The 12,223-nt window shown below is 36.1% G+C and overlaps 2 protein-coding genes across 2 annotated transcripts in view; one reads left to right on the top strand and one right to left on the bottom strand.

Annotated features, from left to right (window-relative positions):
- The window catches only part of LOC116293578 (uncharacterized), a 32,663-nt gene extending 27,009 nt beyond the window's left edge, over positions 1 to 5,654 (bottom strand). The window contains exons 1-5 of the mRNA XM_089032529.1: positions 5,304 to 5,654; positions 4,979 to 5,200; positions 1,628 to 1,783; positions 933 to 1,000; positions 96 to 154 (exon numbers count right to left, since the gene is read on the bottom strand). Coding sequence (XP_088888655.1) covers positions 96 to 154; positions 933 to 1,000; positions 1,628 to 1,783; positions 4,979 to 5,200; positions 5,304 to 5,570 — 772 coding nt within the window. The 5' untranslated portion in view covers positions 5,571 to 5,654. The remainder of the gene's footprint in view (positions 1 to 95; positions 155 to 932; positions 1,001 to 1,627; positions 1,784 to 4,978; positions 5,201 to 5,303) is intronic.
- Positions 5,655 to 7,781: 2,127 nt separating this feature from the next.
- LOC116293617 (galactose-3-O-sulfotransferase 2) lies at positions 7,782 to 10,513 on the top strand. Its single transcript, XM_031701070.2, has 2 exons — positions 7,782 to 8,376; positions 8,914 to 10,513. The coding sequence occupies exons 1-2, from the start codon at positions 8,162 to 8,164 to the stop codon at positions 9,962 to 9,964; spliced, it is 1,266 nt and encodes a 421-aa protein (XP_031556930.1). The 5' UTR covers positions 7,782 to 8,161; the 3' UTR covers positions 9,965 to 10,513.
- Positions 10,514 to 12,223: the final 1,710 nt, after the last annotated feature.

Raw genomic sequence — 12,223 nt, 5'->3', positions numbered from 1 at the left:
TCCATCCACTAGGGTAACTCAGCTTCACACCGCCCACTGCAAGACAACCAATGAAGTTTCAATTAAAAGAAAAATGCTAGCCACATAGTACATACCTGATGTTTTAAGCTTATCCACAAAAATTGTTGTTTCTGGATCAGTACCTTCCACTCCCCTGTAAGAAAATAGGCAGTCAGGATACTAAATATTGACTCAAGACCTTTTCTCTGACAATGAATTAAGATAACTGTTTAGGCACTCAGAAACCATGTGAATTACTGTAGGTTGTGAAATCATTTTCAGAGTGTAATAAAGCAGCAACCTCCAACTACATGTTTGTGGATCTGTTCATTATTGTTAATTATGGAATAGGGAGTAATTAGGGCCAATGCTTTTCTATTTTGGCTAGAGCATGTGACATTTTCGTTAGAAAAGATTCTGTGTTTGAATTGTATCCAATCATATTGATTTGTCTTCTCATACGCAACTATTACAGCACTTCTCAAGCACACTCGTGAAATCATACAATTTGCCATTGTGATGAAGTAGGTTTTGGTGGACGTCAATCAATGCGTTTCCATGACATTCCATAGGCATGTGCCCTTAAAAGCTTTGTGTTTTCCAACAATGCTGGGAATGACTTTCATTGGCATTCACCAAAACTCTATTATTTCTTGAAAAAATTTTCCAAATTTTGCGCGTGATTGAGAAGCGCTGTAAACAAAGAAATGATACTCTAGAGAATGATATGACCGGTCTGTAGTGGGAAAACATCAAGCTCAAAGTAAAGTGGTCTATTTACACTAGTATAAAACATTAAGTTTTCAATAACTACATTTAAAGCTGTTTCTGGAGTAGAAAATTCCAAGCTCAATGAAGAGTATTTATGGAGCCCCAACCAATAAGTTAAAAATAATGATAAGAAGTGAATGAAAGCCATAACATGAACTTACCACCAGAAAGCCCTGACTTGATCAGAAAGAAATTTAAATGAGGAGCCAGTATTAGTTGACAGGTACAGCTAAAGTAAATGAAAGAATGACTTGAAGTAAAAAAAAATTCATATGAACATAGAGAAGGAAGGAGGGAAAATTGATAAACAAAGGAAAAGAGATCGCGAGGAAGGGACAGATCAACGGAAGGAATGAAGGATAAATGGAAAATGGATAAAAGGAAGTAAGGGAGGACAGAAGGAAGGAAGGAAGCAAGCAAGCAAGCAAGTAAGCAAGCAAGCAAGCAAGCAAGCAAGCAAGCAAGCAAGCAAGCAAGCAAGCAAGCAACCAAGCAACCAAGCAAGCAACCAAGCAAGCAACCAAGTAACCAAGCAAGCAACCAAGCAACCAAGCAACCAAGCAACCAAGCAACCAAGCAACCAAGCAACCAAGCAACCAAGCAACCAAGCAACCAATTATGGATGGCCAGGATTTGATTAAATTAAATATGAATTAATGGATACTGGCGAGTAACTAGATAAGGGAAAGTGGTTATAAGGAAAAACCCTTAGCATCAATTTTAAGGTGACTTTAGACATTTGGTATTTAGCCCTTGGTCATTCATATGAAATCTAATTCCAAATTTCCAAATGATAAAAAATAATTTTGCAATGCTGTTTTGTATATTATTATATTAGAATAAGCCATTATTGTACCTTCTTTTGAGTTTTGTCATATCCCATGATCCTGTTTTGTGATGTAGGATGAAATGTCAAGAAGGATGGCTTCCAGCCAGATAGCACTTGCTTGGTAAAGGTTTTGTAATCAGTGGTAACAAACAGTAACCCGTTAATGACGTCAGTCAAGATACACTAAAACAAAAGAATAAATTGTCAATGAAAGAATCAAAAACAAATGCTTTATTGTAGGTCAAGATAAAATTGTAATACAGCTTTGTCTCAGATCCATTCAGCATAACAGGAAGCAGGAAGTAATAAAAGCATTAAGGAATTGTGGAGAGATTAGCATGTGAGGAATATAATATAGAGTTGAGTGCTTCCCAGATTTACAGCTTCTAAAGCTTCATTAGTGCTGTATTTCTAAATGACTCACAGAAAATCTATTATAAATACTTTATCATATAGTCAAGAAAGAAAAAATTGATCCTTCCTGAAGCTTGAGAATACATGATTCTGCATATAAGGCTTATTTTTAAAAGACCAAAGATCGATATGGACTTTTATTTAACACATTAAAATTTGCAGCCATGCTTTTTCCTAGACATGCTACAAAAACATGATTGTTTTAAACCCACACAAAACCTTTTACTGTACACAACATTAATAAATGTGGTGAAAACATAAGCCTGTTCTAGCTGGTATGATAAGTGCATTTTAGCGGTTTCAAAAGTAACAAAATATAAAGACATAAAAGGCAAAATAGTATTTTTTTTTTAACCTGAAAAATTGCTTTTTATCAGTTTCAATCTGAAACTGGCAAAGATATTGCATCAATAGTAACAGACACATAACTATAGTATTAGTACTAGTTTTTTCTTCTCCATAATGCCATCAATGCATGTGCCCATGTTGAAAATCCAACAATTGATTATCGTTAAATTTTAAGCTAAAAATCTACTTTTCAGAGCTGGAACTTCATGATCAAGTATCCATATATTTCATGAACCATGTCAAGTATTCTAGACAAAACTTTGACAGTATTTAACCGCAAATTGCTGACAGGAAAATTCCATGGTTAAGTACACTATAACATGTAATGGACTACAGTCATAAAGTAAACAGGCAGGGGGATAAAAACTGGGCTTGGGGAACATAACTTTGAACTTTTTATGAGGACGGGTGGGTTGTCTATAAAACTGTACATATATTGGGGGTGTGTCTTTTGCAATTCCTGGATGGAAACTGGTAAGAGGTGATCACTTTTTTAACCCTATTTTATACTGTCTTTCTCTCCGCTTCTTTACCTTATTTCCAGTCCCTAAAGCTTATAATTTGAAATCAAAGAAAACAAAGAAATTTTCTTTAATTTATTTTCTGCTAGCTATGTGATTTTACAACTTAAAATTGTTAATTGCATGATAAGACAATATTATCTTATGATAAAGGAAGTTATTCTTTTGACAAGCATATTATTATTATTCTAAAGATCTAGAGATGATATCACTTCCGATATTAAATGTCACGAGACACAACGTCTCCAAGTTGTCAAATTATATCATTCAACTAGGCAAGTTAATTGACAAAAAGAAACTGATGAAACAAAGAAAAAGACAACTACTCTCTTGTTTTTAAATATAGACATGCAAATTATTTATAATTCATTATATTCTTTGATGTATAGCCAAATTATTCAAGATTAATTAGAGCATGTCAAATCATTGTATTTGAAAAGCTGAATTACGGTGTTATTTACTCTTAGAGTGAATTAAGGCATTTTACCGATGAAAAAAAAAAATCAACATGTAATAGTCAAATGGACAATGAAGAAACATTGGAATTAGGGTCTACTAATGTGTATAGTAAAATATCTATTATATATATAATATTTATAAGTTAATATTTCAATGCGAGGCTTCATGCATAATGCTCAGTGTGTGACAAAGGAAAGCATATCACAGAAGTGGACGATTGTAAATCTCTCTTTCATACAAGTGACTTACGACAAACTGGCAAACAAAAGAAATGTAGTAAAATAAACCCAAACTTTTGTACAGTTTTGATAAAACCCAAAACTTTATAAAATCTAGATTTATTATTTATTCATCATAAATTTGTGATATACATAGATTTACAAATTGTACCTTTTAAAACTAAATAATATAATGATAATCTAATAATAATATTAATACTTATTATTATATGACCGTGAATCTTAGAGCCTGGACACTAGCAAATCGAGCAATCTGATTGGATAGATCGCATCGTGGACTGGTCTAGATTCTCCGGTATTAACCGGTCCGATCGCATATCAATCTTACGGCAAAAACATTTTGTCATTCCGACCTAGATTATCCCATACAGACCTCCCGCTGGGTTAATAAGATCTAAATATTAATGATGATGATAATGATGGTGACAATGTTTAATGGTGAAAATGATAATGATGATGGTAGTAATGATGATGATGTTGAAGATGAAAATAGCAATATCGTAATAACAAAATGGTAATTAGCAAAATAAATTATAGTAACAGCAATAGGATAGGAATTATTATAGTTATAACAAAATAGTAATTAGCAACATTAAGTATAGTAACAGCAATAGTAATATTATACATATAAAAGTATTGACACAAAACAAAAACAACACCAATTGACCTTGGATAAAATAATTGGCACAACTTTGACTTTTATTTTAGTTTTCTCTGCTGATTAATTTCATCTACGTTATTAGCCCTAACTCACATCCTTCTACATTATCTGGTTTGCGACATTATCACCCCCCTTTATTGATGTAATGCAATTTGCACGTGCCTTGGAATCATTTCTCCACTTCAATCGGAAAGACCACAAATAATTTTTATGTGGCCGCTAAAATGCACGGCTTCCGATTACACCCAAAACAAAGCCGGAGATAAGAGGTCACGGCTATGAGGCGACACAACTAACTGAAAAAATTAACACAAAGAGTTTTTTCTAAAGATTTTATAACAAGGGAAGTACAATACGTCTGTAGGGGTCCGACCAACAGCCGAACAAGACCAACACAAAAACTGCTAAAAAGTAGTCCAAAAAAGCTCATTTAAACAGAGTTTGGTTGGTTGTTTTCTTTAGGAGTAATTTGTTATTCAAAAAGCAAAGCTTTTTACGTGTTAAGACTCAATCTTTAGATATTTTTATGGCGGACTGTTTTAGTGTTTACAAATGTTAGAGTTTTCAACACGTGTTGAAAACGAAATAACAACAAAAGATAAGGTATTGTCGGGGAAAAAAGAACACGAAGCTTCGATCTCAAAATATAAATCAATTCTCTATTAAACAAGATGGCTAAATAATTGACTTGAAGGGTACCTATAAAAGTTCAAACAAACTAAAAGTAAAGACTTACCAGTTTTGGGTTGACTTTGCTGACATAAATTTGATCAATAACTGCGTTTGAGCGTTCATCCTTGAGAAGTTTAGAGTTGATGTTGGTCCAATTTCGACCAAAATTCACAGATATATACACATTTGATGTCTTGGCGCCAATTTTATTTTTAGCGAGAAGGATAATGGTGTCTCCTGGCCAACTTTTGTAAAGGACTTCGTGATTTTCTTCTGGGAGATCAGACTAAAAAATCATTCATTTATAGTTGGTTTCATATTATATGACATATATAAGATACATACTATGCTGAAACACTTGAATATTTGTCTAAATCTATACTTAATACCTCGACGTATAAAGGAGGTGACGATGGAGCTGCTCTTCTCGATCTGTGGCTTCGTCGATCAGACCACAATTCGTCCGAATTGAGCATCGACTCATCATTTATATCTGAAGTTTGAATGCTGATCTCACGAACTCCTTCAGGAAGATTCGCATCTTTGAGTCCTGGAGTAAACAGATTACTAGGAATATGGAAGGGTCTGTACGCCAGTGTGATCACTGGAATGACTAGCAAAGCCACTGCAAGAGCTTTTCTTGCAAGAGAAGCCATGTTTTTTTCAACGTAATAAGATTAGTCTTCGGCTACGATAATCAATGAGCGCGAAGTGTATTCTTTACGACGCCAGAGCGAGGTCCAATAGATCATAGTGCGTAGATGATCGATCATGAATAAATTGAAAAGATATCAAATTTCAAAGTTAAATGAGGCTAATTAACACATTTCTAAAAATATTTCCTGAAATTTAATATAGTAGCATAATATTTGATTTTGGAAATGAAGTTTCGAATCAAAGATTTTTTAGATACAATTTGATAAGGGGAAAAAAAATCACGTGACTTTGATTATTTGAGCATGCAATAGTTCTGTCGCCTTCGTTTGTACGAATTCTTTAATTTACTTCTTTCAATTGTTATTTCTTTATTTTTTTGATTAAACATTTTTACTTTCATTGATAACGTCGTAATTCAAAGCTACAATATATATCTAATTTTCCCATTTTTTCGTTAATATTTGATATTTTAAATGAGACCATTCTCTCATTGGCATATTCATTCTGATGAATAAACGTACTCCAATAGATTAAATTTAAAAATTAGCTTTGCTTCCACGCAAATGTCGCACTGCGAAAGTGTATATTGTTTACATATTTGAAAGCCTAGTTTCTCATTTTCTCATGGATACCCGACCCACGTCGAACTATTGTATTATTTTAATAGTTCGACGTTGGCGGATATATAAAACTCAGTTTTTAAATCCAGACGGCCCGACACCATGCAGGAGTGATAAAAAAAGGTATTTACATTATATTTAGGGATGGATAGAGTGATGAATTGATGCATGAATATGATAGAGGGATGGAGGCCGGATGGAGGGATGAACGGGTGAAGGGGTGGAGGGATGGAGGGATGGAGGGATAGAGAGGTGGAGAGATGGAGGGGTGGAGGAATGAGAGATGGAGGGATGGATGGGGGGGGGGGGGGGGGGGGAAGGAGGTATTAATGGGAGGAAAGGAGATTAAAGCCAAGTATTTTGAGCAATGAGCCTTCTTCAAGCACCAGCCATTTTAACTGGAATAGTAGATTTTACCACGCGTTGCCTCGCATTAAAGTGAGTCAAGCATATAAATTTATGCCGGTTAAACAAAGCGTTTTGCTTTTTTTTATTCCAGTGAGAATTAATATGGCTTCTGCGTGCGTCAGGCCAATACCTGCTTTCCATTTGCACTGTAAATTTCAGTGTACACCGCCGCATCTCCTTTATTGGCAAACCGTAGTTGATTACGGCTGAAGGCACCTATCACGAGATAAGGACTAAATATTTTAAGACTATAAGAATCTGCCCTGTTTATCCGTTTATATCCTCCGGCAAAAGCCAGAAACGTCTATCATTAATAAATAGCCGCGAAAAATGATATCCGTTCGACATCCAATTAGCTTATTCGGTATCGTTTACTAATGTTTTCAGTTATAGGCAGCTGGTTGAATAAGAATAGACAGCTGCTATTCTGCTCTGTACATGTTTTATATCTTTCGTTTTTCATTCCGCTGCCAAGGTCATCTGACCTGTAAAAATGTACAAACCACGTGATCTCTTAAGCTCTCGCTAAGTGAACATTTATCAAACACATGCATTTTAAGACTTGTCCCAGTGAGATAACAGTAGGGCCGCTACAGGTGGTAACGATTACGAATATAGTTCTTCAAGTGTTGTTACACAATGAATTAGCCGTTTCTCGAAATCCGCTTTTCGAAGACTGGGATTTCTGTGGTACAATCACGCGAAAAAAATTCTCGTTTATTAATACCACAGGACGCCCACCTTTTTAAAAATAAAAGTCAGAGAAGCTCACACTTTATGTTGAATCTTCGTATTTTGAAGCCAAGAAAACGTGCTCAATAGAATTTTCATGCTTCTCAAAGTTCGTCACATTTTAAGATAGAGAGAAGATGCATCGTTATGCTTTCAGACATCGATCCTTTTTTGAAATGATTCACGTTCAAGATGCACTATTTTGTCTTCCTTCCTTCCTTCCTTTTTTCTTTCTTCCTCATCTTTCCTTCCTTCCATCCTCCCTTTTGTTTGTTCGTTCGCTTTTTCTTTTTTCTTTCCGTTTTTCCTTCTTTATTCTAATTTTTAAAACGGGATTCCTGTGGTATGGCACTTACTAGTGACATTAAACTTTCCGTCCACCGGTAAAACAATAAGAAAACACCTGTTGATCTTAGACAACACCATCAGTAAACAACCACGCGGGACTCTTCAATGGCCATGTTATGATACTTGGCTGCCCAAAAACTTCAACGATTATTTCAAAACTTGGGGCTACTGATGGAGATGAAGAGATGCACTCTGGCACCTAGATGTATGACCATCGAGAAATACGATGGTAAATAAGAGTACGTGATGCAGGTTAACGTTTTACATGGCACTATACTTTGAAGTTGGCTTTGAAGATCAAATGTAAACAAGGCATCAGGGGCTGAAGATTACCTTCGGTAAAAAATCGATCTCCATCTTTGCTGAGGTCTAGAGACTTCATATATTTACGCGTTTTGCGAAAAGCACTGAGAAATCTTTCTAGTCAAGGTCTGTTAGATACACTCCTGTCTACTTGCAAATTTAAACGGGAATTCAATACTATGATCACAGAACGGTTTATCGTCCTTCCCTACACCAAGGAGACGCGCCGAACCACTAGATTCATAGAACGTTTCATCTTCGCATCGTGTTTCGTGGTTTGTGTGATCTTTTTGTACAACGACAGATATATACACGATCTTTTGACGAAGAATGAACGATTATACAAGATGTATCGGCGGCGAGAAGAACGGCACAATGACTCATCGACCCCAAGGTAGAGGTTGTTGAGTGAATATGTGTGTGTGTGTTTGTAACATCCTGTATGTTTATTTGAGGTAGCTATTTATCTGATAGCTATATGTCGTCTCTTATTTAACACTGTTTAGAATTATGCTATATAGCTTAGTCTTTTTCAATCTTTTTCTTTTCCTTCCTAGGTACTTCCCTCCATCCCTACATCCATCCATCCATATATCCTTCCCTCCCTCCCTTCATCCATCCATCCATCCATCCATCCTAGTTCCTTCCTTCCTTCCTTCCTTCCTTCCTTCCTTCCTTCCTTCCTTCCTTTTCATCCATCCATCACTATTTTTTTCCTTCAATCCCTTCAATTCTTCATTATTCCTTCCATCCTTTATTTCATTCTTCCTCAGTCTTGTCTCATTCATTTCTTGCTTGCTGTATTTCTTATATATTCATGTTCTGTCCCTACCTTAATATTACTTTCTTGTTCACTTTATTATATTCCTTTCCAATTTCTGTTTACGTCTAACTCTTTTGCCTCTTCTGCCTTTTTTCTTTCCCTAAACAGGCAAGCTGGTTTCCTGGAAAATCTCGACCAAAACGAATCAAGAAGCCGCACTTCCAATCAACCGTCACAATGTCGACCCCGAAATAACATTGTATTCCTTAAAACTCACCGCACAGGAAGTTCAACCATTACTAACATCATCAACCGATATGGTGACTCACGTAACTTGACGTTTGTTCTTCCAAAGAAAGGAAAATATCGTCTTCGCTGGCCCTACTTATTCAACACAGCAGCCTACGCACCTCTGCAAGGCCGAACACCCAACATACTATGTAATCACGCGCGCTATAACCGTGAGGAACTGGACAGACTAATGCCGAAGGACGTCGCACACGTGACTATAATTCGCGACCCCGCTGACCAGTTTTCGTCTGTGTTTGAAAAGTTTAAACTTGGTGAAATACTTGGGATTAACAGTATGGATTCTTTGAGTGAATTTTTAAGTAATCCGTGGTTTTATTTAGAGAAAGCGCTTGAGAACGAGAATATTCAAGCCGTAGAGTTTCACAGGCTACAGCTGGCACGCAATGGGATGATGTTTGACTTGGGGTTTGATCCCCTGGACTATGACAACACAGATCGCATTCGACGATATATTGAACGCTTAGATAAGGAATTTAACCTGGTTATGTTAACCGAATACTTCACTGAATCTTTGGTTCTTTTAAAGTATCTCATGTGTTGGGATTTCAACGATGTTCTGCACTTCGCCTTGAACGCGCGAACTCATTCAAACCAAAAAACTCCTCTTACGGAATATTTGAAAAGCAGAATTCGAGAGTGGAATCAAGCAGATTTCCTACTGTACAAGCATTTTAACGAGTCGTTCTGGACAAAAGTTAACACGTACGGCGAGGGATTCTTCAATGATGTAACAATTTTAGGCAATAAAATTAAACTCTGGGAAAATGCCTGTAGAGCGATGGAAGATCGAACAAAATTTGACTCTAAAGAAATAGGAAATTTAGAAAGTACATTAGAGATGTGTAGAAAACTGATCAAAAATGAGACTAGTTATATTGAATATTTTCAACATAGACAAAATATCTGAGCTTTGGGAATAAAGATAAAAGTAGCTCAAGAGAACTACGCTATTGTCAGGCAAAGTCGCAGCTGGATGTGTTAACGAGATACAATTTGCTGCGCTCAGCATTACAGAGGTAGACTTCTATTCTTCTTCTACTATGTAGACGGGAAAAAACCACTCTACCTTTGGTATAATGGGCCCATTTCCGACCACGTTTCATTCCCTTATATATCATTTCTTTGTTTAACGGTTGCACAATAGAAGACATATGGCATTATAAGGCAGTAGTCTAAAATGGGAAAAAACCCATTCCAGTCACACCCAAGAGTAACGTCCAATTTATCTCAATAGCATCTTAATGGAGAAAAATTAGTCGTAAAGATCTAAACATCCACAGAGTCACCTATAGAAACATGATGTGTACAGTCCTTTGAAAAACGTTTGTCGCTGACCGCCTTCACAGCTAGGACTTGAACCAGTGCCGCGATCAAAAAAAAAATTTGCATTCTTTTTTTTTTGCAACATTTTGTAATAGAATCACTAGTTATGAAGAATAAAATAAAAATCATAGGATAAAAGCTGCAAATTCGGCGTAAAAAAGAGCATACATTCCGTACGATCCAGCCAACCGAAGTCCAGTCCATTCCGCCTACGTCCGGTTCCGGATTTTCCAAAACTAAAAAACGCTCAAAATTCGGGCATTAAGAAGAGGAAAACAGGTTTTAGAAGTTGGGCATGTTTTTGGTATACATTATGATTATCCATGGCCTTTTAAAAGGTAAAAATCCAAAAAAAATTTTTTTTGTAATTCAAGATCCACTGACTGAGGCCCAGTCACTTGCAATCCATTTCAGTCGCAACCAATCCTTTCCAGTCACATGCAAGTAACATCCAATTTATCTCAATAGCATCTTAATGGAGAAAAATTGGTCGTAAAGATCTAAACATTACACAGAGTCACCTATAGAAACATGATGTGTACAGTCCTTTGAAAAACGTTTGTCGCTGACCGCCTTCACAGCTAGGACTTCAACCAGTGCCGTGATCAAAAAAAAATTTTGCATTCTTTTTTTGCAACATTTTGTAATAGAATCACTAGTTATGAAGAATAAAACAAAAATCATAGGATAAAAGCTGCAAATTTGGCCTACGGTTCCGGATTTTCCAAAATTAAAAAAACACTCAAAATTCGGGCTTAGAAGAGGACAACAAGTTTTAGAAGTTGGGTATGTTTTTACAGTACATTAAGATTATCTATGGCCTTTCAAAAGGTGAAAATTCAAAAAAATGTTTTAATCACGTGGTGTAAAAAACTTGTCCACGTGGTATACCATTGGAATCACGTGGTGGATTTGATATGTACTTGCGGATAACATAACAGACGCTACGAAGGCCATTAAAAAATTCCAACTGCCTCGGTCTACCGGGAAGAGTAGTAATACTAGACAGACTTATGGGAGTGTATCTAGGCGGTAGTCTAAAATGGGAAAGCATTTTTTACGCCCATTGGAAGGTTTATTTCTGTGGCGCGTAACAGTTTCACCACGTTTTCTGCGACTCGAAGTGAAATCTGTTACGCATTCTACGAATTGAAAGAATTTACATAAAAAGTAAATATAGAAATAGCCGGCCCGTGTAAGCGCATTATTTTCCATTTCAATCCATTTGAGACAACGTGTCATTTTAATACTTGAAAATAAAAATAAAGCTTTGTATGAATGCCGTCATAATAATGCATGGTTTTCTTGTCACTAGTTGCTGAAAAAAAGGCAATGAAACTGACAGGGTTGACCATGTTGACACATGGTCTGAAATGGGAGAAAATGCGTAAGTGTATTTCGCGGAAATTCATTTATATATGCTTGGTTTTGTTTTCAATGCTTCTCGCTGCGTGCAGGAAGTCATCCTCAAGTTGCATTCGGAGTACCCAAGTGCCAATGCAAGTGAAATTAAGATAGAGTAGTTAAAAAGAAATACGCTATTTCTTGTGTATTCACTAGTTGTAAAAACATATCAAGCTTTACTCTATATGTTAGTGTCGAAGTTAGAGTAGAGAAAGCTCACTCCATATGTGGTATGATCAATTCCATATTTGGATTGTGCGGAAAAGCGGCAAACAAAAAGCCCGTCGTTTTATAACGAATTCGACATGAACATTTTTGAAGAAGAAAAGAAAAGAAAAAAAAAAGACAATTAAAAAAAGAAAAACTTTGTAAAATCGAGGAAGGATACCGGGACGATGCTAACTCGTGAGTCTGCCTCGCAGACAACAGACACAGGGAA

The sequence above is a fragment of the Actinia tenebrosa genome, unplaced genomic scaffold, assembly GCF_029948245.1.
Source record: "Actinia tenebrosa isolate PJP-AT-01 unplaced genomic scaffold, QUT_ActTen_1.0 PGA_scaffold1__47_contigs__length_23844297, whole genome shotgun sequence".
Lineage (NCBI taxonomy): Eukaryota > Metazoa > Cnidaria > Anthozoa > Actiniaria > Actiniidae > Actinia > Actinia tenebrosa.
The sequence above is the reverse complement of the archived record's forward strand: the minus strand, read 5'-3'. Positions and strand labels throughout refer to the sequence as shown.

What these genes read in the sequence shown, in the direction of transcription:
- LOC116293617 (XM_031701070.2), top strand. Translation starts at nt 8,162, where the DNA reads ATGATCACAGAACGGTTTATCGTCCTTCCCTACACCAAGGAGACGCGC. An exon ending in AATGACTCATCGACCCCAAG is followed by an intron (nt 8,377 to 8,913) that starts GTAGAGGTTGTT and finishes TTCCCTAAACAG; the next exon opens with GCAAGCTGGTTTCCTGGAAA.